Genomic DNA, 27,708 nt, shown 5'->3' on the forward strand with positions numbered 1-27,708 from the left:
AGGCATTGAATGACCCTCAAAACAAGTTTATCCAAAAAATTCCTCATTACCTGCCCACTGCAGACCAGAAAATACAATTATCTCCAGTAACTTGTACCACCTCACACAAAACTGAGAAGAGCTGGGTACAATAACATCAGGCAGTGCAATATCAGACAAACAGGTGGAAGAATGATGGTTTTACCCTTTGATTTACTCACACAAAGCCTTTCACAAATAATCAGAAAGTTCAGGATCTGTTTGTAAATGATTCTCCAAAACTGGCTTTATTTCTGTTTTAGGTATAATTATTCTTGTCACTAAAGGAAAAGGAAGGTGCAGAGGGATCAGTGTTGTCATTAACTGTGACTTCCATCCCTTGTCAGAATCAATCACTGCATAAACAGAAGATGAAACTAAAATTCAGTTAAATGGGCCATTTTCATACCAAATCCGAGGTACACAAATTTTGAGAAACCATTTTGAACAAACCCTTCCAGAGCACCTACTTTCAAGAATTAGTAAGCAGACTTTGGGGTTTTATATTTAATAACAATTGTTCTATCCTGTACAGAGCTTAAGACACAAGTAAGACTTTCTATTTAAAACAGAACATTAAAAACAATCCAAATATGCCAAATCAGAGCTAGGGGAAAAGTTTAAAACTCTTTTAAAAATTAACAGAACCTTTAAGATTTAGCAAAAGGAACTCACTGTATAGTTCAGCATCAATAAATCAGTCAATCCTAGAGTCCTCTCAGTAATCATGATCAATCTATCACTCTCATTTAGTCCAATTCAACCCCCAAACAACTGATTTCCAAGAGCAAAGTTTTTCTGTCAGATATTCTGTTTTTTCAGTTATTTAGGTGACTTGAGGCAGAAAAGCAGAATTTTCTGTTTAATCTAGACACTATGGCTTTATTTTTAGTCAGATATTTTGTTCCATGTTCATATCTGAGCAGGATCTCAGACAGAATTCACTGAAACCACCAGGAGGCTTTTTGCTGATTTTTAGGGGATTTGGGGTTAAGCTTTTAAGTGAAGATAAATGGTGAATTTTGAACATTTCTCTCTACACAGGGGCAAATCAGGGATATAATCCAGATGCTTCTGCTGTGCCAGTTGCACTGGGAGATGAATGAGATGCATCCTAGTATGGGATTACTGGCCTTATCTAGTAATGCTGGATTTGTATCACAATTAATACACAATGTCAAAAGGCACATTCCTTTAGAGCATGTGCCAATTCCTCCGGAAATAAGGACTCAGTCTGAAGGCTGTCCATATACCTGTTCTCCTTAGGCTCTGGATAATCTTCACTACACCCCAAGGTGAATGCATCTGTCCTTCCAGCCAAGCCCTCTGCTTTCACTTGTGCATTTGACAGAGAAGTGGCTACAAACAACACAGTTTTGCATCCAGCACCTCAACACAAACCCAAATTTAAAGCCAAGCCTCCCCCTTGGATGAGAGAACAAGTTTTAAAAGTTAGGCAGTGCTGTGGTTATAAAACACAAACTCAAATTTATTCTTAAACCTGATTGTTTAAAAAAAAAAAAAAATAGCAAAACCAACCAACCAACCAACATATAAAAAAAGCACTTGCTTATCTATAGGTTGTGGCTGTCCCATCCCTGTAAGTGTCCAAGGCCAGGTTGGAACAACCTGATGTAGTGGAAGGTGTCCCTGCCCATGGCAGGAGGTGGAATGAGATGAGCTTCAAGGTCCCTGCCAACCCAAACCATTCCACGATTCTGATACAAAAAAGTCCTGATTTTAACAGCAAAGACACCAAGAGGCAAATGAGGACAAGGACAATCAAGGCAAGAGCACTCCAAAGGAGGAACTGGAATTGCCCAACTCTGGTTAAGGAAACTCATCTCAGAGGGTTTTCTTGATGCAGCTGAGGAAGTCAGTCCATACAGAACACTAAATATTTTTAGGCTCTTTGTGTTAAAAAACAGTCAGAAGTCAGTCATCAATTCCCATCCAGAACTAATGAGTATTTTATGACATAGTTCTTTTAAAATTGCCATTTGCCTGCCCCTCCTTCCATCTCATTAATACCACCCAGAAATGACTGTGAGTTCTGAATAGAGGGCTGGCTGACAGCTCAGTCCCATCAGGGCAGGGAAGCTGGGATGGGTAGAATTACTGACTGGGAATTAACTCTCCTATTCCAGAGGACCCTGGAAGTGACAACCAGTTGCTTTGTTTTCAGTGGAACGAGCTAAAGGAGGAGCAGGGAGGGCACCCTTAGGCCCTACTGTAGGCCAGGGTTTGTTCAGGGATCTGAGGGTTCCAAGGGCAATCCCAAGAGTTCAGGTGAGGGCTGCAGTCAGGGCAGAGCTGCAGCTCAGCACTGGGACCTTCTGTGCCTCCCTTGCAGGGCTAAAACTACTGAAAGGAGATGAAGAGAACAGAGCAATGATGTGGCACAACCCTGTAAAAGAGGAGAGGGACAAGATACCTGTGTTGATCTTTAGGTGACCAAAGGGAGTTGAATAATCCCAATCCTGAGGATATTTGCTGAATCCTAATTAACTCTGCACATTAATCACTTCTGAGACTCCCAGACAAAGGCTGTGCATTTTGAAACTGTTTCCAATGACTATCTGTCCAGCTATTACAAGATCCTTGAAAACTAAGATCTTTTCTGCAGCAAAATGTTTGTTAGGAATGCAATCTTCTTTGAAGGAATGGGGAGAAAACAGCATGTTCTGGACTGGCTATGGTTTGTACTACCTGACTGAAAAGGTAAAATTTACTTTCTGTATGCATGAAAAATATGCTGCATGTCTTAATATTTTAAAATGAAACCAAGAACAGAGTTGTCTTTTGAGACTTATTCCATGGGAAATGGTTTTATCATTATGCAGTTGTTTGAAACATCTTAATGTCTCCTTGCAATCACTATTTAGTGATAAAAATACTGGCCACACAGGGTGACACCGGGCTGTGTTACTAGAAACAAGGACAAGCTGTTAAACCCTCTCCTGGGTGAACTGTCCTGTGTTTAAGGCAGGGATTTGTGTATCCAACATCCTGCGAGGCACAGCCCGGAGACACAGAGGGCCAGTGAGTCCCACGGTGACTCATGAGCACACTCAGATTGGGTTCAGCACCCAACTGGATTAGGCCTTTCATCCCTCCTTCCCCACCCCAGTGATCCCAAATTCCCACCAACTTCCAAACTTGATCAGCAGTCATTACAACTTTTGCAGCTTTTGTTTCTGTGTGGTAGAAAGGCTTTTTTCCCCCCCTTTAAAGATGGAAAATCAGTAATAAAAGCTCCTGCTATACTGGGATGCCCAGTATGTCCCAGACTTGGGCACAACAAAATAAGGAACAAAATCCTAAGCCCAGACCAAACAGTCCCAACAAAGAGTAAGCAAGACATACAAATGTCACCATCAATCCTCCTTTTCCAAGCATATGCTTTGTAAGGCACAATAAATACAGTTTAACTTGTTTCCAAAGCCTCAAGCAAACAAAAACATCCAAGCAGCAGCTGTCAGTTATTCATATTGACCAAGAAAATGAAAGTACCAGTCAGTATATTGGAAAATGAAGCTCAAAGGAGGTGATAAAATTAAAATTCACTGACACTGAGAACCTCAGCTGAACTCCTGGATCTACCAGACACCAACATCTCTGCTTTTGTCTCAGCACTCCATTTAGAGATTTCAGATTACCTCTATAAAACTTGAGCTTGAATATGATTTCTGGGGTTTTGTGCATGTGGTTTGTCTCTTTAACTCCACAAAAGTGGGTAGTTAATTTTATCAGCATTCTCCAGGAAAATGTGTAATTGAAAATACAGTATAACACAGGCAGTGAATGCCAGTTTAGCTGTCAGCAAGCAAAGAGCTAAGAAGATCTCAGGGTCTCAGAGCACAACGCCTGGGAGCTCTGCTGGAACTATATATTTGAAATTCCCCATTTCAGCAGACAGCCCTGTTCCAAGTATTCCACAATAGAGTCTTCCCTATATGCAACAATCCAAAAGCAAGGCTGTTCTGTGTGTAATTTTGCCCAATTATGCTCAATACACAAAAATTACTCTATTAAACAAAGCCATGGGTTGAGTCTCAGTTTGAAGACAACCTTCTTCCTATCCCCCAAGAATTTTCTGGCAGAAAAGAGGTATGTTCTTAGAATTCCTCTCCTCTCCCCAGCACTATCCACCTCCCAAGTGGCCACGAGGACTTCCAGGTGTTGAGGGCCAGAGTCTCCTGCGCATGGAGACGAGGAATGATCATCCTCCTGGGAGAGGAAGCAGAGACCAATCAACCAGTCCATAAGAAAGATAAGTATTCAGAGTATTTGCTACAATCTAGAACTAGTCCACAGAAAGTAATAATTCCCCCAAAGAGTGGAATACCTCCTGCTGAAATACTGGTCATGGGGAATAAACAACTGTGACCCATTTTTTAATATAGCCCAGAGACAGCTCAAACAAATCTCAGCATAAAGGACAAGAGCAAAACAATAAAACAAGATAAATACAAGAACAATTCACCAGCCAGAGCTTCCTTACCTATTTTATCAGGAGACACTTCCCTGTAAAGCCCTCTAGTGCACACTGGTCGTGTATTGCAGGGGCCGCTTAAACAAATCAATGGCTCATTAGTACCTGGTGAGCATCCAGCTTAATGAAATAGTCTGTTCATCCATTATCAGAGACCAGAAACAATCCCTGCAGAGTGAAAGATGTAGGATCTTAAAAGTCCTGCTGTGGTAGGGTTGAGATCAGGGTTAGAGAACATTTTAGAGCTTTACATCATTGTCAGTTTAACAATACAGTTTGATATGTGGTTAAACAGGACAGTTTGTTTGGGTAACTCCTGGGTATTAATGAGCTTACATTCATTTTATGGGATTAAAGTCTGTTTTAAGGTTTTAAGAAGTTGCCTGAGGCCATAACAACTAGTTAGGAAGGTTACCAGCTTTCTTAGAGGAATGAAGAGCCTAAAAAACCAGTGCCAGCCTGACCAGCACCCCCTTATACAGGGTTTTTTCCCTTTAACTAAATATACATTGTCAGCAAACATCTCTGTTAAGTACAAAACCAAGTAGCTCCAACAAGGGTGGGAGGGATAGGAAATAAAAGTTACAGCACACAGATAATACTCACAAATCCAGCAGCAGTTAAATAAAGGAGCTCAGGAACCAAGCCTAGAGCCTGAAGTGACTCTCTGTGCCAAACATGGCCTGGGCAGTTCAGAACAGCATTCCCAAATATTCCTTTTCCAAACCATAGACAAGCAAGCAGCTCACTGATCCAAAAAGCAATTCCCTCACCTTCTCCAAAGCCTGGTTGCTCGAGGGACTGCTGAGAAAGAAAGCTCCAGCTATTGAGAACAGGCACTCAGCCTTCTCCTGATAGGGGAGATCTCAAAAACTGATGAAATAACTGAGCAGGCTCCACCTTCACAAGCTCTGCTGGGATCAAAATCAGCCAATTTAATACATTCACCACCTTAACTGCAGGAGAACTGACCTGGAGATGAAAGAGAGCTTCGATACCCTCTGCATCCCTGCCCAACAGTGCTGGCAGGGTCCAGACTGAAAAGTGGAAGAGGTCAAGTATTACCTTACATCCCATCTTTTTTATGGAAAGCTTTTAAAAAACTCACAGATTTACCATGTACTAAGAGATAAGTGATGATAATTTACCTGCATATTTAAATAAAGCCTCTACAACACATTCTACAGTAATTCCACCCTCATGGCTTATGAAATTTGCATTTATACCACCAGGAAAGCACCACCGGACACACTTTATCTTTCTTCGCACCTCTTGAAATTTAAGACAGACAAATATTTAAGCATCAGATACGTTTATTAGACAACTCAAAAAGTCAGTTTTATTAGACAACTCAAAAAGAAAAGTAGAATGTATTTTAATGTCCATGTTTTAATACTTCATGATCTCAAGAACGTGGCAATCACAGAAGATAAAAACAGTGTTTACAAAAGTCCCAAAAGCTGCACTGCATTCCCAGTTATAGGAAACACCATTAGAGGACAAGGAAGCTTTCTAAAATGCAGCCACAGATTTTCAGCTGATTATGAAACACAGTGATATAGCCATGTATATGCATTCACAAAAAAATCGGCATAGTATGGAAATTAAGGCACTTTGGATACATAGTATTCACTTCCATATAGGAAAACAATTTCAGAGAAACCACAGTAAATTGCTACTGGAGGATGGTGACAGTATGCCCAGTACAGACCAGCAGAGCACCAGGTTTGGGTGAGTGAGTGAAGTTCTGGTTAAAAAAAAAAGCAATGAAATATTTTTTTTACCCTATTTGATTCAAGCAAATTTATCTTTATAGAAGCCAAGGAAGATTTCCATGGTCTAAGCACTGATAAAAACAATTTTAAGAGTTAAATGTAAGAAGTCCATGTGAAAACCGCATGAAGTGCACATTAAGGATTAGTGCATGTAACTGTTTCAAAAGAATAAAAATAAAAAGCATTGACCTTCTCCATCCAACATTCACCTGCTGTTTCATGAGGTCCCCACCAACCCCAGCCAGTCCAAGGGAACACAGTACAGCAGGATAATTTGGCAAAGAGCAGTTTCTCTTCAGGGCTGCACTTTCTCCTCCTCCTGTTCAGTTTAGATTGTCCCTGTTTCCTGCCTGTGTCCCCCTGTGCCACCAGCACACTGATATCTAACACATCTACAACACACTCCAAAAATAATCATTCTCTAATTGAAAGGAAAATTCATCTCAGCTGGTTTCCCCCAAAACACTTTGAAAGCAAAACTCAGTAACTGAGTAGTTTTGCAGCCTTTGGTAGGTAAATGCTAAGGAGTAAAACCACTCCAAAATCCAACCCTAATCCACCAGGAGTTAAATAGAATTGTTAGCAATGGCATTAGGCATTTATAGGATCAGGCACTTAAATTTGGTATTATTGTTGCTGATTTATTAATTTGAGTTGCTGATTTATTAATCTGAGTAAAAAAATGCCATTGTATAGGAAAAAAAAAAAGGTAACTTCTTCAAAAATCAAAGCAGGGCTTAGACATGAAAACAATGTTTACTCCAAAGAACTTGGCTTTTAATTAGGTCAAATAATTCCCATGGGAGTAAGGTCCAGCAGATTTCATCCAGAGCCAGGAAGAAGACACTAAGATACATCTTGACAAGTATGTCCTGCTATATCTTTGATGTACCATTAACATCCAGGAAAAACTCTGCTTTCATGTTAATTCTTCTCTTACCAGAACAACAGCCTGGACACCCGTGACTACAAAACACAGCATTCCCCAGCACTGAACTGTTCCCCTCACACACAGCTGATATTTCAATTTAAAACATGGAATTAACCTTCCTGAAGCCTGCTTTTCCATTCCTACTTGAGCCATATTCCATTACTTGGACCACAGAATGATCCCTGTCCCCAGTATTTGAGTGTTCATGGAAAATCCATCCATTCTGAACCTTTGCTCTGAGTTGTATCAGAATCTGTTCTCACAAAGCTACAGTAACAAAACTTAGTTTTCTAAGTGTGATGATGTGCATCTTTACCAGCATAATGCTATTTAAAAATATAGTGTTTTAATGTAACAATCTTTTTCTTTCCCAGACAAAAAAACAGTAATTGAATAAGTCTGTTTTAAAAGCAATGAGAAGAAGCCTTACCCAGAACACTCAATTCTTTGAAGTTCAGGCATTTCACACAAAAATAACGAACTGAACACTAGATTGTGATTTTAAGTGTCCTGAGAGCAGTGTCTCCTTTTGTGAACCTTCAAAAGACAAGTAATGTCAGCTCTGAGCACTAAAATATATTATTCCCCAAATACATCCCCAACTGTTAGGCTGAGTAGGGACACAGAGTATCTTGGTGGGGAGAAAAATATCTTTTAAATAAACATCATAAGTGGAAAGAAGGATTTTTAACCAGGGTTATTTCCTTTTGCTTTCATTAGGTAGTAAGAGAGTTGGCATAACTTACGTTTCATTTAATGTTATCAAGAAAAAAAACAATAAAATTACAGTTCAGGTGAAATTAAATATTAACTCATCCCGAATCAAAGCAGAAAGATTGATCAAGTTAAACAATATCAATTAGGATAATCTTTACATTGTTCTACTTTGATTACACGGTTCAAAACCCAACAGGAATGTTGACCAGTGTCACATGTATCAATGTGATATCAGTTAATACCAATTAACCCAAAAGTTAATGCATTTATAGTGAAAAAAACAGGTAAAACTCCTTGTTTTGTAAACTTAGAGGACAAATTTGCAATAGTCATTCCAGATTTGACTGAATACTTTAAGCCAACTGTCACCACTGTCCCTTTGGCTGAAATGCATCATAAAAAAAGCACGTTATGGACTGATAAAGCTACATGTTTATGCACCACATGTTATAATATCTATACAAATACACAGAGTATGGTGAGAAAGGCTGTAAAATAGCAAATATTACCAGCACCAGAGTGAAGTCCTACCACTGCTCCCAGCTAAAGTCATCTCCTCTCCCAAACACAAGGAAAAAGCCTAAAATAGTAAGGAAAATGACTGCATTGCCAGCCAGCACCAGGCCACAGGCTCCCCATTTGATCTGAAATGCAAGGAAATGGAACAATCAAAGCAAATCAAAGTCCAGGGCAGATATTTCTATGCATTAGAGAAACTAAAAATACTACAGGAAGGTGCTAAGCATAAAGAAAAAGACATAAAAATAAATAAATCAATTTATGTGGCCAGTTATTCAATTAGCAGACACTCATATTGCTAATACAACACTTCAACAGGCTAGTGCTATGATGCAGAACAAAAAAATAACCACATAATAACAAAAATAATAATGAAAATAATATAAATATATAATACAAATAATCTATACATAATATAAACAATAAAATAATATAAAATTTATATAATAAAAGAAAACAACTGAAATATTTTTAAAAATAATGATAAAAAACCACTCATCATAGAAATCACTGAAACATACCTAAATCAGAGAGAAATGTTGTGAAATTAGTGCTCTAATTGCCGTGCAACAAAATAAAAGATCTCCTTTCAAATAACTAACAAGCATTAAAAAAATGGTCTTAAAATAGCTTTTTTTTTTTTTTTTTTAACAATTAGTCCAACTGATTTTACTCAAATAAGCAACACTTAAGAGTTAAAGATACAGCTGTGAATTAGAGTTCCCTCTCGTGGTCATTCTGCTTCTCCTACTCTCAGATCCACAGCTTCAAAACCAAAGTGTCAGGGAAACTGGACACTAAAAATAAACTAACTCAGCACACGAGTTTCAAGAAAAACTGAAAGACTAAAGGGGAAAAACAACGCAATAAAAAAGTCAGTGGGCAGTCTGGGAGACGGGACAAGGGGATTCTCTGCGTGGCAAATAAATGCGACAAAAATCTCACCCCTGAAGAGCAGCTCAGAAAGCAAAGAGAAAAGGAGTTAAGCAGAGTTTCCTCAGGCTCTGAGGGGACAAAGCAAGAGCTTGGGAAATGCTCTGAAAACCAGAAAGGCAGCTCTGGAAGTTTGGCCTTTTATCTTTTAACTGATAATGGACTCCAGTCACCAAGTTTTCAGCATCCTAAATGGAGAAAGCAGAGATTCCAAGATAAAAATAAGGAAGCTGGTGCAAGGGGTGATGCAAAGGATCATGAGACACAGAGGCATGAGATGGAGGAGGAGATGTTATCTTGTATTAGACCAAAACAAATCTTGGGGGAAAGAAAAACAGCTAAAAACTTCTCAGTCACGCAAGTCCTTCATTCAGGTCAAAAAGCAGCACTGACACAACTTCAGCAGATTGTTTTCATCTGGAGACATTATATAATAAAATTAAAGACAGGATTTACAGGCAGCAACAGTGCATTTAAAGATTATTCTCAGCATCTGGTGTCTAAAAATAAAAATTAGCAAGAACTTACTGCTTCAACTCGTGCAAGGATTATTGGAAATCCAAAAGCTGAGACAACAATTCCTGTGGTGAAGAAATAGGCCAGTTCCCTGCAGGCACTGCTGGCAGCATCACTGTCATCACTCACTCTTCTGGCAATGAAGTGGGGAATGGGGCAGATGAAGTAAAATATCAACACAAACAGAGGCCAGTACACACTGGGAAGGGGGAAAAAGAAAATGTATAATCAGTTGAATGGATGCTTCAGTCAGAAAAATTACTGCAATGGCTTTAATCCTACTTTATAGTTTGAAAAGGGGATTAGCCACAAGGTTTCACCCAAAAAGTGGCAATCCCACCTCACTTTCCCTAGCATAAGCACTCATAGAGCAGAAACCACCCCCTCACACAACCAAGTGTTAATTTGTTTTACGTTTGCATCACTTTGCTGATTCAACTCTCACCACAGAGGGAAGAGGAACATTAGCAGGATAGGAGCAGCTTTCCCAAATGAGAGGGATAACCCAGCTGGCTGAAGGCACACCCCGGCACTCCCATCTCTGTGTCAGAGCTCTCAGGAGCCTCCTCTGCGTTTTGAAGTGTTACAGACACAGAATCACAGAATTACAGAACAGTTTGGGTTGAAAAATACCCCAAAGCTCATCCAGTTCCAACCTCCATGGGCGGGGGCATCCCAATTGGAGCCCTGTGGGAGGGTGGTTAAAAGAAACAGGAAATTAAGGGAAAGGAGTGTGCGAGGCTAAAAATCGCTCTTTAGCAACCAGGCACAGCGTTTCCAGAGACAGTACAGAGCTGTCTGCAGTCATTTTTTTTTTAAATGGAAATGCAAATCCGGCTAAGGAAGTGGCCTTTAAACACAACAAACCGCCACGTGTCACGAGCCAGGAAGTGGGGAACTGTTGGAAGAGCCAAACAGCTCAATTAAATGAGAGTAACATCTCCATTAATAGATTTGAAGCAGGAGAAATTCTGGGAAGTCAGCCGGCCCGCTCACCCGTAGTATTCCAGGGCGCAGCCCAGCATGAGGAACGTCAGCCCGATGGCTCCGCTGAAGGACAGGGCCACGAGAGCTGCAACGGCACAGGGCGGGCGGTGAGGTGGCAGCCGGGCATCCCCCCCGGGACCGGGCACCTTCCCCCCGGGGACCGGGTACCACCTCAGCGGGGCCGGGCATCCCTCCCGCGGGACCGAGTACCACCTCACAAGGGATGGGGAACCGCCTCCCCGGGGGCCGGGCATCCCTTCCCGCATTCCCGGCCGGCCGGCCAGCCGCCCGCTCCCGCGCTGAGGCGATGGCTGGACGCTCCCCGAGCGGGAAGCCCTAGGAAGGAGGAAGGGAAAAACCCTCAGTACCTTTGACGCCCGCCATGTCCGGGCTCCTGAGGCGACTTCCGCCTTCTGGTCACGCCCCCTCCTGCATCACGTGACCGCCGGCATTAAGAAAGCGGGGGGGGGGAAGATGTTCCCGCCCTCACTACGAGGGGCGGGGCCTGCTGAGGGGGCGGGGCCTCCTGAGGGAGCGCCCCCCCCCCCGCGGGGGTTTGGAGCGGATACCGGCGCTAATATACGTGTTTGGTTTATATACGGTATGTAAGGAATGTATACATGTGATGAATACATATATGTGTGGGCACAGCCGCAATCTGAACGCAAAAGCACCGTTTTAAAGCTCCCCCGCCCCTCAGTCGCTGCCGTCTTGCGGGGTTCTCCTGAACCCCCCAGTTCTCACCCCAAGAAATGGGCCCGGGGCGCCCGTTCATATCATGCACTGCCTTCTCAGGGTCTGCATCATCCCTTCTGATAATCCACCCCGAGAAGGGCACGTGGGTTTTTTTAAAGCAATATTTTTCAAGCCTTGGATTTTTGAGATGCCACTTTTGACCCCACATTTTTTACCCAAGAGCTGCCTTTTTGCCCCAAGAACGACCTTTTTGACCTAAGAACACTCCTTTTGCCGCAAGAACAGCCTTTTTGAGGGAGATTTTGGACAGTCCTTTGGATACCCCATCCCCAGGGAGCTTTTCGTCAGATACCTCCCCTCCCTGCCTCTCATTTCTTCTCGTTTCATATCTCCGTGATAGAGAGTTTTTCCCATTTTTCATTATTAATTTTAAATAATTTTGAGCCAAGAAGGCTAATTAAATCGGGCTTAAACAGCTGAATGCTTCAAGTGAAAATTCTGGCATTGCTGACTTGCCTGGCTATGGGTCTCTGAAGCACATTAGCATAAGAACAACAATGACAAGTTGTTTCCAAAACATCTTAATTTGGGAAAAGCACCTGGAATGCCAACCTATGGATAACCACAGGCAGTAATGATCATTTACAGCAGCAATATTGCCCCTGGCCAGGGCGCACCACCCCTCACAAAGGAGCTGTTGTAGGACTTTGACCTTTTGGGCTGGTCACAAGCACAGAACATACCTGAATATGTTAATTTGAGCTTTTTAATGTATGTACAAATGTTTTAGACCAGTCACAATTTCATTGAGTATATACCGTATTTACAAAAATTACAATAATTGAGTCAAACAGTAAACCTGAACATTGGTAACCTCTGTCACTACCAGATATGACAAGAACTTTTTTTTTTAGTTAACTATGTTGGTATACATACTTCCTAATACTTTCATGCATCCATAAAAACATTAGGGATGGAAGTAATCAAAGCTTAAGTGGCATAGGGGTTTTTTTTGGTAGATAAACTTTAATGATGGATTTGTATCTTGTGAAGGGATGAGTATCCAGAGTTATGTGCCCTGACAAACTCCATACAAAGCTAATGTTGTTTTCATCATTAAAAAAGTACATTATAGTAATGAGATCCTTTTTATTATATAGGCATAGGTCACAATATCTACAAATGTGAATGAGAAACAGTAAACCAACAAATCACAGGAACATGATTCACATTCCAGTTATCTCTTTAAATAAGACAAGCACATACTGGATCAAAACATTAATAAATAACATCCAGTTTGTTACTATTATCTTAAGGTCTTTTATATAAAAGGAGACCTATGTGTTGGTTTCACATTTTCAGTTAATGATAGTAAATAATGGACCGATACAACAAAAGGATGAGTTTTATACAGAAAGCAATGTACTTTGACACACTGTCTTTGCAGTAATAGCTTTGCCACTTGAAAATGTAAGTGCAACAAGTAGTGGATTGTCTTGAAAAACCACCAACTTTAAAGACTCACATCAGATGGCAACCTGTTCCTGAAGCAGTAAATACTATTTCCTGCCCGTCTGCTGAATATCCCTCAAATACGGATACAACATGTTGGTAAATAAACTGCTACCTTTAGTAACTCTACAAAAGAATACCAGAATTTGGGGTGAAGTTTGAGTTTGAACTTGCTTTTTAACTAGGAAAGCTGCTTCAGCTTTAGCATCAGGGATATTTCCTTGTGATGTTACTGCTTTGGTCCAATATAAACTTCAAAGAGGATCAATTTGCACTGTATTTACCTCAATGATCAGACCTGGTCACCACGATCTGAAAGGTGAAGTTGCAACAGGTTGCAGCCTGCCAAGAGCCTTGGCCAAGTGCTCTGAAGCTGATAAAGGCATAAAGGTGATACAAGTGGGCTGGGAAAAGTCTTCTGAATCCTCAGGAGGGGGAAGTGTTACCTGTAGACTGGGAGGTTTCTAAAACTTTGCAGCAGAGCTTTAATTTATTGATATTTTTGTGTTTTATGGTTTCAAGCTGCTGGTGAGAATTCCATGGGAAATGCAATACACGCTCATTCCTCACTTTTACAAACATGGATTCACCCTTCCCCCCAAAACTGCTGTTTAACAAACCAGCCAAGTGTTGTTTAACATCAATGACTCCTTGCTTGCTTTAAAAGACACTTGCTAAGGAATTTCTTCTGCACATTCCACTGCTGGACTGTGAGGTGAAGTACAGGATTAATGCATAAAGCAGCGGGCGGCTGCCACGCTGACCTAACCCAGGGTTCAGCTTTGGCTCTATTCAGGCAGACTACACTATATGAGCAATTAAGCAGCAAATGGTGACTGTTAGAAGTGTGTCTAAACCACATCTGAGCACTTAAATTTGATAAAGTTTGATCCAAACCCAATAAAAAAAAAGTACATCAAAGTTTCGGCTTCACCACCAGTTGATGAACTCAACTGAAGTGTTGCCATATCACATATCACACCAAAAAAAAAGCAGGAAATTCACCAGCTACAGTGTGTTGGAGACAGAACAATTCCACCTTTTCCCAGTATGTGTTCTCTCTCATCCCACTGGAATCCAAAGAAAAAATATAAAAGTTACAAGAAACTGTAACCTCTTGGCTCTCGTAGCGTGAGCCAGGTGGCCAGAGTTCCTCTGAGCTCAGGATTCTTGAGACAAGTGTTAGGAAACCTTTCTCTTGTTCTTCGTGATAAGTATTAGGCTCTTAGTTTTCTGAAACTTCTGAATTTCCAGCCGGAGTTTGGTTGTTCTGTGACATTTGTGACAAGAGACTATATAAGCACTAGCACGGGTCTGTAGTGGAGACTGAGAAGGTACCTAATACAAGGGTTTTTGTCCTTGGTTTTCAAATTCTGACCAGGCATCGTTTAGCTCCATAAATATCATCTTTGCATATTGTTCATATGGCTGTCCGGTAGCCTGGAATAGAAACAGAGAGAGGGATATCACAGCTCCCAAATCCAACCCCACACAGCTGGCATGTGAGCAGGGAGATTCCCAAGCACTTACTGTTCGCTTTCCACAAATTTACACTTATTCCTTGACAAAAATGAGCTACTCTGGAGGGCTGCTTGCCTTCTTTACACTTGAAGAATACCTTGGCCCTTCTGCTCCTCAAAGCTCACAACCCCCAGGTGTGACAAAGCACTGTCCCAAGGGCATAATAAATGTAAGTCAGGCATGGCAAGAGGCCTTTTACCAGGTGAAGAGCTACCACCTGACACAGTTCCTTGAGTAAACCAGTATTCCTGCAAGGCTTGGGGCAGCCTACACCTTCCCAAGCCTTGCCCACTGCCCTGAAACTCTCAGGGCCCCCCTTTCCTTAGAAGTCCTCATTGTAGGTTGTCCCAGATGGAGTCATTGCACTCTGATCAGCAAGTGTAAGCAGCAAGACCACAATCTGGGTCATCAGATAACCTGATTATTCCATTTTAGGAGTTTGATTTGAATCTCCTTTAGCTGGCACAGTACTGTTGGCTGTTGTCCACCAGCAGAATGGCTGAGGGTCAAAGTGAGGGTGACAAAAGCTGAAGATCTGAGTCTCTGCTGCTTGGAGAGTGAGCTTGGGCTGAGAGTGGTTACAGAATCACAGACTGATTTGGGTTGGAAAGGACTTTAAAGCTCATCTTGTTCCAAACCCCTGCTATGGCAGGAGCGCCTTCCACTGGACTGGGTTGCTCACAGCCATACCATGGCCTTGAACACCTCCAGGGATGGGATGAGAGTCCTCAGTTTTCAGAAATCCTCAGAAATAGTGTTTTTACTATTACTTTTACTAACCTGTTTGCACAATAAATTCAGCAATCACACCCCACACTTCGTAACAACAACGATGTCTGAACAAGCGAAAGTAGGAGAGCCGTACCTTGTCAGGATGAACGACAAGCACTGCTCGTCGATACACCTTCTTCACCTGCTCTGGTGTCACAAGGTCTGCCATACTCACAGGCTTCCACTTGGTCTCCCCTGCCCACAGCACTGTGTGCATTGTGGACAGCAGGGCTCTTATGTTCCTCTCCTTCCCTTCAATCCATTCCAGAACCTGGAGAAAGGAATGTGAGTCTCAATTTATGCCTTACATTAGATATTCCACTAGGACAAAGTTTCTTCATTTGAATAGCAATGACTCCAAGGAGCAGCTTACATTTCTTTCCATACTTTATTTAGAAAACCTTTGGAAGACATTTGTCTGTCTCTCATGGATCATTAATTTTTATATCCCTGCTAAAAATACTGACTTGGTAACATTTCACTCATTAGATGGAATAGTCAGAAGTTGTGATTTCATATTTCAAACATAGAGCAGGACAGACTGAATTTCCTTCCCATCTTAATAGATCTGCAGTTTGGCAATTTATTGAGGAGAGATGAGAGAATTCCAAAGCAGGCAAGATTAATGAGGCAGAGGATTAGTTCAATTAGCTGTACCTGCTAATCAGGGCTGGAGTGATGTGGAAGACCAGCAGCCCAGACAGCAACACTGAGTAAGGCACTGTTGATAAGGTCTGGTTGAGGACAGAATTGTAACCTTGGAGTTTAAAATCTATTCAGGATGAATAATGACACACTGACTGTAAAACCTTCACTAAGAATTTTGCTTACTTTTAGTTTTTCAGGGTCCATCTCCTTCGCCATTTCTTCTTTTCTCATCTCAGCTATTGTTTTGGGGCCCTTCTTATCCTTGTGAGCATTAAAGCCTTGACCAGATAACAGATCTTCGAAATCTGCAGACACTTTTGGCTTTGAATCTTGAAAAAGAAGAAGGTTTGAAGTTGTTATCACAATATGGGTGTATTTAACCCTGTTTTTTGACCCAGGCTACCTCCCTCACTTAATCACATTAACAATCTCCCAGTGCTAATGAGCATGTGGATTCTCATAGAAGAACTTAAGGCTAATTTTACTTTTGAATTATTATTATAGAATCACAGAATCAGAGAATGGTTTGTGTTGGAAGGGATGTTAAAGCTCATCTAGTCCAACCCCTGCTATGGGCAGGGACATCTTCCCGTGGATCAGTTTGCTCCACAACCTGGCCTGGAACACTTCCAGGATTATTACTGAAGGCCACTTGGAATACAGGATTTCCTAAATACCAGCACACTTTAGAGTCTAGGACAGGATATATCATCAAGTGATCAGTGTGATTTACTTGCTTGAGAAACCTGCAGAGGTGTTTGAGCATTACATCAACATCAGGAGCCAAGCTGTTGGATGGAGCTCCGTGGCCCTTACCAACATTAGCGGGTCCTTTCCCCCGTTCTCCCTGTGCTCCAGGCACGGCCGAGAAGCTCACGTTGTAGTTGGGTTTGTTCTGAGGGGAGGCGTGGGGCCCGCTGGGCTGGGCTTTGGGCTGAGCCTGCTGCCAGGAGTACCCAGCTCCCTGCTGCCAGCCGCTCCCGCCCATGGGCTGCGGCGACGGCTTCTGCGGCGACGGCGGGAACCCCCCGCCCATGCCTGTCGGCGTGGTCGGCTTGCTGGCAAAGGAAGGGCCACCTGCAGGGAACAGGGAAAGGAGGGATAGTGGGAGTTACCAACAGGGTATTGACTTGCCTTCCCAGAAGGGAAGCTAAGAAAATCCCCCGGGTGTCTGGTTTCTGCTCTGCCGCAAACTTGGTTCTGCAACATCAAGCAAAGCCCTTCAACTTCCCTGTCGTTGGTCGGTGAGCTGGTTAAAGGACAGCACCTGCCTTTGAGGATTTTTCAGGAGTTGGAGGAGTAGGTGGTTGGGGAAACACAGGGAAAGCTCTGTGCGCGTGGTGGCAACACAGAATCACACCATGGTTTGGGTTGGAAGGGACTTTAAAGATCTTCTAGTTCCAACCCCTCTGCCATGGGCAGGGACACTTCCACTAGACCAGGTTGCTCAGAGCCCCATCCCCAACCTGGCCTTGAACACTTCTAGGAATGGGGCAGCCACAGCTTCTCTGGGCAACCTGTGCCAGTGCCAACATCCAGCTGACATGTGTTGAAATTCTATCTCCTCGTGCTGTGCTGATGTAATACCATCCCACAGAGCTGTGTGTTTCAGCACCTTATTACTTTAGGAGATGCTTCTCTGGCTCTATTTGGGGTGGGAGGTACCCAGTGTTAATGTTTTATTATTTGAGACTGACATCCACGCTCGACTCTGAGCTCTGAAATGTGTCATGGAAACTGCATTAAGTGCTTTAGACTTAGTCATGAACAACAAAAATGTGGTTAAATGTCCTGGGGATGCCAAGCCATTTGTTTTTTAAACCCCACAACTTTCCTACAGAATCCATGCTTTAGAAGCACCTCGATGACTCTGACATGGGTCTTGGCAGACTTTTTATTTTGCTCCTGCAGAGCAGCTTGAGATCCAGCAGAGGGAACTGGGAAACCTAATTCCAGAACCATGCTGGTACTGACGCAAAGGGGAAAACAAACATCAGACAAAACCACAACGGCTCCAAAGAGCTGAGGGCAGTGACAAAGGGAAGAAAAATCTATTTACCAGAGTCAGAGAAGCTGACATGTTGGGGCTCAAGGAAAACGTCAATAATTTCTCAGAACTGCCTTTTTAACTCTGGAGTTGAGGGTTTGCTGATTGTTTTATGTGATAAAACAGGGGGGAAAGGCTTGTCTGAGTGATCAAGCAAACAGCTCTTTGTAGCCAGGTGCAAATACTCCACCTTTAAAAAATACTGCAAATTAGAGGCAGATTAATGAGATTCCATGGGTTTCCCCACAAAGCACAAAAATGAGTCAGGTGTAGAAAGAAACAATTGCTCAAGAACCCCAGTAGCTTTGAACAGCCTCCCATGCCTGTTAGCAGCTGTTCTCCAGCCAGAGTTGAACACAGAGCATCCTCAGCTAGAGTGTGTTTAGGCTTATCAGAAGTTATGCTTTGCAATCCTGGGAGGTCCCAGCTGAGGTCCCAGCATGTTGCCAGCAGATTTTTTGACAGAGGATCAAGGAAATCACAGATTTGTGAGAGCTTCCGGAGAATCAGGGAGAAGGCAAAGCTTGACAGCAGCACTGGTGTGCAGGTAGGTTGAGAGGGCCCTCACATACCAGGCTGTTCATCCTATTTCTCTAAAAGAATGCTAACAATTTATTCTTTTATTTACTTAATCAGAGATGCAAACCTGCTAAACTCGCTCCAAGAGTCCCCAGGTCAGCAAACGGATCCAGTGTTTGGGGTTTAGGCTGATGAGTGGGAGTGCTGTGGAGGGATCCTGTAGGACTGGTGGCAGCAGACTTACTTCCCATTCCTAGGCCACCTTAAAGGGAAAAGGCATACGTATATATATAAATATAAACCAAAAAAGAACTTGTTTTTTTATCCCTGTTTGCCGTGAGTGCAGCTCTTACCCAGTGCTCAGTCACATGATGTCAGTAGACTGCTATTAAGACTGAGGCAGGTTCCTAAGCAGTCTCAGCTCAGCCTTGGCCCAGACTAGTTGCACACCCACTCACAATTAGGCTCAGCACAAGAATGTTCCCTAGACTGTCTGCAGTGACAGAGTAATTATGACAAAAGGGTATATTTTAAGAACTAGAAGCCTTCAGGAGGCAACTTTGGTGGGACAAACCAAATCCCAAGATTAGAAAGAATCGTGCAACTCTTTAGTGGCATCCCAGGAATGCACAGCACTTCCCAGGTCCTTCTGGTGTCTCTGCACTGGAATGAAACACACCTATGTACACCCTCACCAAGCACCTGTCTGGATCTGAGGAAACAAACCCAGATTTTTTTGAACAGAAGGAGTTTAGAAGTCTTTAGCCAGATCCTCACCTGGATGGCTGGGAGACTGGGACAACAGGAACAGGAAACCTGCTGCAGTTCAGCTGAGATAACTGACATATTCATTGAGGTTTTGGTGTGTTCCTCAAAGCTTTAAGCATTAGAAAGAGGGAATCTGTTCTCTGCAGTCACTGGCAGCATTTTCCCTCTGCCTCACCTCTCTCAGGGCTTCTTAAGGTTTGTATTTGCTAAACACCCTGAATTTTTATGATACGTACCTGCTTTGTTGGGCCAGTCCCAACCACTGGAAACATCTGGTTGTATGGAAACGGTTGGAGTGCTAGAAGCTGAGGAGAATGGTTAATATGAATATCTCAGAGTAGTACAGGAAAAGCAACATAATCCAGTGTCTACTAAAAGACACTTGAACTCTATGAACAAGGTCTATGAACCTCTAGTGGAAGGTGTCCCTGCACATGGCAGGGGACTGGAACTGGATGATGTTTAAGGTCCCTTCCTATCCAAACCCTTGTAGGATTCTATGAGTCCAAGAGCAGGAAACACAGTATTGTGTCCATCCATGTGAACTTCTCTCCCATGACGGGCATTACAATTTTAATGGGTTTTTTCTGATCTCGTGCTATACAGAAGTAAGTGGGGAAGGACACAGATTTACGGCGCTCCTTTTATGATAACTTTGGTCAGAGCCTTTATATACTTACTTATAAAATCTTTCCTACCAGAATAACACAGGGGGGTTGTGTTGCTGAATACATCTCAACCCAAGAAAATATTCGACATGAAAAGGGCAAGAGAGAACAAACAAAGCAAAGCAGCCCACACAGATGCAAACAGGCAGAAAGGACACAGGCAGCCCTTCCTTTAATAGTCTCACATAAAGCCTGGATGTCTAAGGCATTTACCCTGGCAGCATTTCATTATCCACAGATACCAGTACTGTCATTTAATACCTGACCATGCTGGGATGCCACTGAAATTCCCTTCATAAGTGCAGCCAGCTCCAAGTGTGACTCCATGTCTTATACACAGAGTGAATATCCATTACCCAAGTCTGGCAAAGCAAAGATATGAGCAGTGCCAGCAGCACACTACTTGCCTCCCTGGACATTCCAGCTTTCCAGGGAGATGGTTACACCCAAAGGACATGTGTTAGATGATCAGACACAAACAAATCCATTTCTGAATGTGTTTCAGAGAAGGTTACAACATTAAATTTTGGCATTGGGGGAGAAGGTTACAACTAAGAAATTTTTCAAATGAAGAGGAGAAGAAAGTCCAATAAAAGAAAAAAAATTCCTTCTCTTCACATAAGTGTCAAATTCAGCTGGTCAGGGTTACTATAGGATATAAAGAAAGCAGATGCCTGTGACTAAAATCACCAAAGGATGTGCCATGCTGTATTTAGTCAATTAAAGGTAGTTTGGTTCAAGTGAGACCTCACAGCCACAGGAATATGACAGCAGACATTCTTCATGGCCTCTCTTTTTTTCATTTATATAAATAGCTTATTAATTAAGTCTAAGACTTGAGCAAAACTAGGCTCATCCTACCACACTTAAAATGATGAATATGCTTTAAGTCTGGAGGAAAAAAGCTCTTTCCTGTTTAGTGGGGTTTCTGTGGTTTTGAGCCGTTTTATGGTGAGCATCAGTTTGTACTTAGTGGCTCCATGGCTATTTAAAAGCAGCATTTCACATTTATTTAAATATAGAAGAGCCTCACTCTCTTACCCATGTGAAAGGGATCACTGTGCACAGTTGGTGAAGGGCTTCTTGTGGCTTGAAGGAAAGGATCCCCAGGGACAGCAGATGAGCCAAGGAAGGAACCCAGGAGGTCGGGACCCGCTTGCTTGGGGCTACTTCCAAATGGATCAAAGGCAGTGGCTGTAAAAACACATTTGAGAAAACTAAATTATTCACTTGTACAATGAGTTGGCTTCAGGGGAAAGACACTGGGGCATAGAGAATAAAACCTAATACCTGCAGAGAGTAAATAGTGTGAGACTGTGGAGGAGCAACTGGAGGGTAGCAGTACCCCAGCCAAATTCTGGGGTCTCAGAGAGCCCTGTAACTTGGTCAGGGCAACACATTGACCCCATCTTTGGTTTCTGAGTTTAGGAGCAGGCAAAGTGAGTATTTAAGTACTCAGACACTTCAACTTGCACAAACTGCCAGTACAGAAATGGATGTTGAGGGACAGCTGGAGCTGGGAGTTAGTACCCTGATGCAATTCCTGCTTCTTCTCAAGAGCTGAATGCAATTCAAGATGATTTCAGGCTGGCAAAGGTTACAAATGTTGGGGGAAAAGGGTAACATTTTAGAAATGCTTTAGAAAATAGCTGGTATCTGTCCCACAGAGCATCACTTGTTAAAAAAAAACCAGTTCTTCAACAAACCCAATCAAAACAAACTCCTATGAAGTCACTCAGGTTCTTGTCACCAAATTTAAGGTAAAAAGCATCCTGAAGAGAAATGCAATATATGCTACTGTAAGAGAGATACAATCCCTACAAGCTGTGCACTGTGTTAATGATGCTACTCATTACTTATGTTTCTCAGTCAATTACTACTCTCATCTCACAAGCTCTTATTCTTGCTTTCTTGGCTTGGAACAATTTAGTTGTGTGATCCTGGCTCTCCAAAGCACAACAACAATACCCATAAATCTTTTCCTGATCTGTTGCTGCACCTCTGCCTTGTGAGATGTGTCTGCACGACCTTCCACTCCTGGGCAAAAGCCCCAGACTGAGCCTACAACAGCCACAGCAAGATGAACCTTCTCCAGGTAGAAGTGACCCAGTTTCTTCCACTGAATCTTGTATTCTTCTCTCTTTTCCCTTCCTCTGTTCACTTAACCCTCTGAAAAATCCCTCTTTCTAATATCTATTCCACCATTCCTTCTGCCCACCTGGTCTCAGTCTGTCTTGAAAGAAACAAAAGTTGTGTATTTCCTAGTCCAGGATCAATATCACAGCTCCAGACCCACTAAGTTAAAAGAGAAATTAAATTCGAAGTGCTGTGGCTCTATCCAAAACCTGAGAGGATTTGTTTTTAAAGTAACAGTTTCCTCATATGCATTATTGGATACATAGGAAGAGCAAAACTGAGGATCTCCAGTGGCTGTCGGTGTAAGGAGCCACCAAACATTTGGGTGTGCTCCAGCAGAGACTTCAGGGAACAAACTGGTTCATGTTCTTGGCTGTGAAGATGCACCAACTGAGGCTGGTCTCTTGGGATCCCTCACAGCTCTCAATTTTCATGAGATGGGGATACCCAAGAGGAATCCAAAAGCCTAGAGCTGCTCACCCAGTGGGTTCTCAAAGCACGTGCCCCAAGTCCCACACGGCACAGCCACCATTACCTTCTCCCACCCTTGGGGACGGGGACGGGGACGCTGAGGCCGCGGAACGCCGAGGAGTTGACTGCACAGATCCAGGTCCCCCCACATGGAAAGCCTCCTCAGCAGCAGGCTGTCCGCTCGGACCCGGGGCACTCGGCCCTCCAACCCCAAACAAATCACTCAGCAAGTCTGAGTTAGAGGGGGCAGCCATGGGCTGTGAGGGAAAGCTCTTGCTCGTAGGGCTGCCATCCAGGCCCAGCAGGTCCACATCTTCAGGAGGGGGTGGTGCTGGGGGTTCTTGCTGCTTTTTGCTGTGTTTTGGTGTCCCGTGGGGCTTGTCACCGCTGGCATTACTGTGCTGACTGGAAAGGGACAAGAGTTCGTCATCTGACTGTTCGCTTTCCTCATGCACCAACGCTGCTCGATCCTCTGAGGTGGGGTGAGAGCTACTTTTGTCAGATTTCTGATCTAAATGATGATTAAAAATAAAATTAGGTATCTGTTAGTTGTGTCATCACAAAGGTCCCATAAAAGTCAGCTTACAAGCAGAACACAAAGCTACTGAGAATATCACAGCAGCGTTTTGCTGCGTTTTTAATTAAAAGTTGACAAATTTCTTCCCCAAAAGGGGTGTCCAGCCCTGGCACAGGCTACTGAGGGCAGTGGCTAAATCCCTGGAGGGATTTAAAAGGGATGTGAATGTGGCATTTGGGGACATGGGTTAGTGGCGGCCTTGGCAGTGCTGGGGGACTGCTTGGACTTAATGACCTTAAAGGTCTTTTCCAGCCTAAATGATTCCATGATTCCTTTGCAAAGATTAACCTAAATTTATCATCAAGGTTTATTTAAAGTTTTAGCATCAAGGAGGCCTCAGGAAGCTTCACATTAGAACTGTGTCAATAATCCCCATACACAGCACAGGCCAGTAATGTCTGAAGAGGACATTGTAGGAAATTAATTCCCACTCAGTTGCAACATAGGGGTGTGCCCAGCTACAACACTGTGATCTAATGGGAAAGACATGCTACAATGGAATGCTTCAGCCTGACTCTGGGCTCCAAGGAGGGGGGAAAAAAGCTGTTTATCTTGTTCAAAGCAGATTTTACTTTGGAGACCCAGCCTGTGTACCTTGCCAGCTGAGAGAGGAGAAGAATGCACTCTGCCCAACGTTCCTGATGTTATCCTGGGGTGAATCCGTGGGACCTCTGCCTGCAGCACAGAGCACCAGAGACATACAGTCAAGCTAAACCAAGCTCAGTCTGTAGGCAAGCGTGTAAATGGATAAATCTCTGCTGCCCTTACCTGCCAAAGCAAGAGTGTCCTGGTGCTCCTGGTGAGAGGAGAAGAGGATGGATGGATTGATGTCTTTTGTCGTGAAGTTCTCCCATGGGGGAGTTAGTTCAGTTTGTCTGTCTGTGGACTGTATTTCTATGTCCAGTATAACATGAAAGAGCTGAGGATATTTGTCTGGAGAGTCACAGGCATCCAGTTCAGGCCTAAAGGGGACAAGAGTAGTAGAGTTTTAAAGGGAAGAATATTTCTGGCAAGCTATATAAAGTCTTTCGGTGTATGCAGGCACAGAGACTTCTCATATTTCATCTGTGACTGTTCTCCCTCGGCCTTCATAAGGTTTTTATGTGGCAGGTATGATTAATGTTCAGCTTCAGATACTCACTTGGTGAATTTTAGAGTGGTTGTTCCCAGGGCTATGAATCCAGTATGAAATTGAATTTGGAATATTTGTGTGTTGGTCATCTGAAAAAAAAGAACAACAAAAAACAAACCGCAGAGCACCAGACTGAACAAGTGCTTAAATTCATGAAATTAAAATAGCTGTTTGTATGCAGACAGTTAGTTAAGTCTACCCTACTACCAGCTACTATATAGACTAATAGTAACTGCTGCATAAGCTAATTCATTCTGCTTGTTCCACAGGCAGCAGAGCTTTTTCTTCTCAATATTCCCAAATGTTCCAAATATTTCCATCTGCCTTAAACCCTGCTGCTGCAACCTCGTACAGCAGAAAGCCTTCATAGCCTTCAGGTCCCTGCTTCTCTTTATTTCTGGGATCTCCTTATCAGTTTTGCAATTAAATTATTTATTTGTTATTTTATTTATTTATAAATAAAAGAATTAAATTAATGTTATTAATTGTTAACATAAATAATTAAATTAAAATAGTATTTGGAGTAACAGGTTTGGGCCCCAGGAAAACACAGGACCTTTTCACTTGCAGTAGAGGCTTGAGGAAAATATTATCTCTACAGCAACCAGCCCCAATAACAAATGGAGAAGAGAAAAACATTCACTGGTCACTCTGCCACTTGAATATTAAGGTTTCCAACCTATAATCAGGCAAATTATCAAGATCCCATGTTTAGCCACCTCTTGATTCCCCACATTGGCTCTACCACACAAGAGAAGTTAAAAAAGCTCCTACTTTGGCTTGAAGACGTCCCCCAATGGTGGATCTCATGTGGTAGACAGAAACAACAACATCTCCATGGACAGTGGCTCCCAATGGAATTAGGACTTTCCCTTCTTGCACACGGTATTCTCTTCAAGGGGAAGAGAAGGAAATCCACAGTTAAGGTCTCTTCCACCACCCATCATCAGGGTCAACATAAAACTGTCATCTCCCTCAGGGCAAGCAGGGAGAAGGAGCATTCACTGCTCTGCTTGGTGTTAGGGTGAGTTAAAACAAAAATATTTCACGGGGGAACCAACACAGCACTGACCAAGCCCACCACATGACAACCTCAGACTCACTCTGGCTTTTCATTTCAACACTAGGCACTAACTTCCAATTAATTTTAGTCAATCTCTTCATTTATCAGGCAGCCTGGCAAAGTTATTAGACATATTCCAGCAAAATGAAGCTCCTCAGGATGGGAGGAGGTCACAGAACTCACTTCATCCTCTCATACTCCTGGGCAGTGGTGAGGATCCTGGTCTCTCCACTCAGGATGTCGCAGAAGGGCCGACAGCCATTGCGTTGCTTGTTGAAACAGGGGACAGGACTGAGGGTGACTGACTTGATAGTGAGTGGTTTGCAGTGAGGAATGATGGGCTTGTCTGCTATTAGATCACATATATATCCTATGTACCTGCAGGCAGAGAAAGCCAGTGCTGAAATCACCATCCCAGGTGTACAGTTTCCGTTTCATACTCAAAGTCTACCTTGAAATCCAGTGAAAGTACTGTTCTCCCACGGTCCAGGACTGAGTTTCCACGTCCTTCAGCATCCTTGCAGCTGACACAAAACCTACACTTCTGCTTCTGTAAGGATGCAGCTGACACAGGGGAGGGATTCACCCAGGTCCTGTTAACCACAGGTTCATCACAGGACGGTTTGGGTTGGAATGGACCTTTAACAGTCATTTAGTCCAACCCCCTGCAATGAGCAGGGACATCTTCAACTGAAATAATAGAATGATTCAGATTGGAAGAGACAGCTGAAGTTCACCTCTTCAGCTCTCTGCCCAGGGCAGGACCAGTTTTACAGCTCCGTCTCAGAACTGGGTTATGTGCTGGGGTAATACCCAGCCAGGAATCTCCAAGGACAGCGATCCCACAGCCACTCTGGACAACCTACTCCAGCACCTATTCACCACTTCACAAAGTGGTGCAAAGTGGAATCTGAACACCTGTCTCAGCCTTGGGCTGGGCACACAGTGCCAAAACATACATGACAGGGACTCAGGCAGTTTTTAGCAGGAAGACTACACCTCACAGAGTTTAGTCAGGATCCTGTACCTCCTGTGAGACGGCCACAGTACAATTCCAGGTCTCTTTGTGTTCAGCAGGTGCATGGCAGGGCCAGGACTAGAGAAGAGGTGACAGAAACAGAACATGGCGCTGACCAGAACCGCTGAGGCTGCACGGCCGTCCTGTCAGAAGGGGCAGGGGGAGAAAAGTGTGTATCAGAGAAATCCTTAAAATTCCAGCTCTCCATCTTTCCTTAAATCACAACAAATCGTTTCTCCAGAAAAACTAGGATTGAGACCACCAGCTGATGAGGATTTTTCTGTTCTGTGACTTTTGTTTAATACCCAGGACTTCAGTGAGTGGCACCAGCCTGGATCAATGTTAAGATAATATCAGGGAGCAGCCAAAGCTGAGGATGGTTTAGACTTGGTTTTAAAGCCCATAAGTACATTTTGTTTGCAAATGTTGGTGTTTCATGGCTGCTCTCAAACTGTAATATTACAGTTATTTCAAACATAAGCCTGGAAGTGACTATAGGGATCAGTGTACACCCATCCCACACGTGCAGGTACTTGTCTAAAAGAATTACCCTGGAAGAGTTCATAAAGAGAAAAAATCCAGCCCAAGGCTCCCTCACCCAAACACCTTCACAGCCCACAAGCTACAGAATGCTCCTTAACAAGTCTGTGGGGCTTTTCAGGGTGATTAAGGATGAAAGTACATTTGCTGACTCAGACTGATGGCCCAAAAATACAGAAAGAGCAGGAGAAAATCAGTGTATTCCCAGTGCCCTGGATCCCTCCTGCACCCAGGAGTATAGAACAAGATGAGTCATATGGATTCTACCCCAGCTCTGGTGAGCCAAACATAAAGAAAAAGCCCATCCACCAAAATCCAGGTCTGGACATGGCACAGTGATGGGTATGGGAACCTGCTCAGTCCTGCCAGAGTACCATGGCACTCAGCTCATCTCCCACGTGTCAGAGGGGGCGGAAGATCCCAGAACTCAAAACTCATTTCCAAGGAGGAAGTAGGAAAGCTACTGCCCCATCAGGCAAGCAGTCCCCCTCAAAGTCTGACACAAGTTATAAGTTATACAGAATCATTAAATTCTTTGGGCTGGGAGGGACCTTAAAATCCATCCAGTCCCACCCCCTGCCACAGGCAGGGACACCTTCCACTATCCCAGGTTGCTCCAAGCCTGGTTGTTCCCAGACCCAGACCCTGGGAACCTACTTGACGTTAACAGGCTGTTTCCTTTTTTAAGGTTTAGCCCCTGCCAATTGCTTCTGACAAGATCTCTCAGGTT

The 27,708-nt window shown here is 43.2% G+C and overlaps 2 protein-coding genes across 4 annotated transcripts in view; both read right to left on the minus strand.

Moving 5' to 3' along the window:
- Positions 1–7,590: 7,590 nt before the first annotated feature.
- Positions 7,591–11,339, minus strand: LEPROT. Its single transcript, XM_027891112.1, has 4 exons — positions 11,260–11,339; positions 10,901–10,976; positions 9,917–10,103; positions 7,591–8,580 (listed from the first exon to the last, which is right to left on the minus strand). The coding sequence occupies exons 1-4, from the start codon at positions 11,273–11,275 to the stop codon at positions 8,464–8,466; spliced, it is 396 nt and encodes a 131-aa protein (XP_027746913.1). The 5' UTR covers positions 11,276–11,339; the 3' UTR covers positions 7,591–8,463.
- Positions 11,340–12,339: 1,000 nt separating this feature from the next.
- The window catches only part of DNAJC6 (DnaJ heat shock protein family (Hsp40) member C6), a 43,985-nt gene continuing 28,616 nt past the window's right edge, over positions 12,340–27,708 (minus strand). For all 3 annotated transcript variants that reach the window (XM_027891092.1, XM_027891093.1, XM_027891091.1), the window contains 14 exons: positions 26,448–26,581; positions 25,604–25,798; positions 25,132–25,249; positions 24,367–24,446; positions 23,994–24,187; positions 23,820–23,900; positions 22,713–23,159; positions 21,083–21,235; positions 19,610–19,678; positions 18,733–18,867; positions 16,856–17,116; positions 16,223–16,368; positions 15,486–15,662; positions 12,340–14,539 (listed from right to left, as the gene is read on the minus strand). In XM_027891092.1, the coding sequence (XP_027746893.1) occupies positions 14,438–14,539; positions 15,486–15,662; positions 16,223–16,368; positions 16,856–17,116; positions 18,733–18,867; positions 19,610–19,678; positions 21,083–21,235; positions 22,713–23,159; positions 23,820–23,900; positions 23,994–24,187; positions 24,367–24,446; positions 25,132–25,249; positions 25,604–25,798; positions 26,448–26,581 (2,292 nt within the window). In that variant the 3' untranslated portion in view covers positions 12,340–14,437. The remainder of the gene's footprint in view (positions 14,540–15,485; positions 15,663–16,222; positions 16,369–16,855; positions 17,117–18,732; positions 18,868–19,609; positions 19,679–21,082; positions 21,236–22,712; positions 23,160–23,819; positions 23,901–23,993; positions 24,188–24,366; positions 24,447–25,131; positions 25,250–25,603; positions 25,799–26,447; positions 26,582–27,708) is intronic.

This window comes from Empidonax traillii, unplaced genomic scaffold, assembly GCF_003031625.1.
Source record: "Empidonax traillii isolate 1590-97213 ecotype Southwest subspecies unplaced genomic scaffold, ASM303162v1 scaffold309:size1915965, whole genome shotgun sequence".
Taxonomy (NCBI): domain Eukaryota; kingdom Metazoa; phylum Chordata; class Aves; order Passeriformes; family Tyrannidae; genus Empidonax; species Empidonax traillii.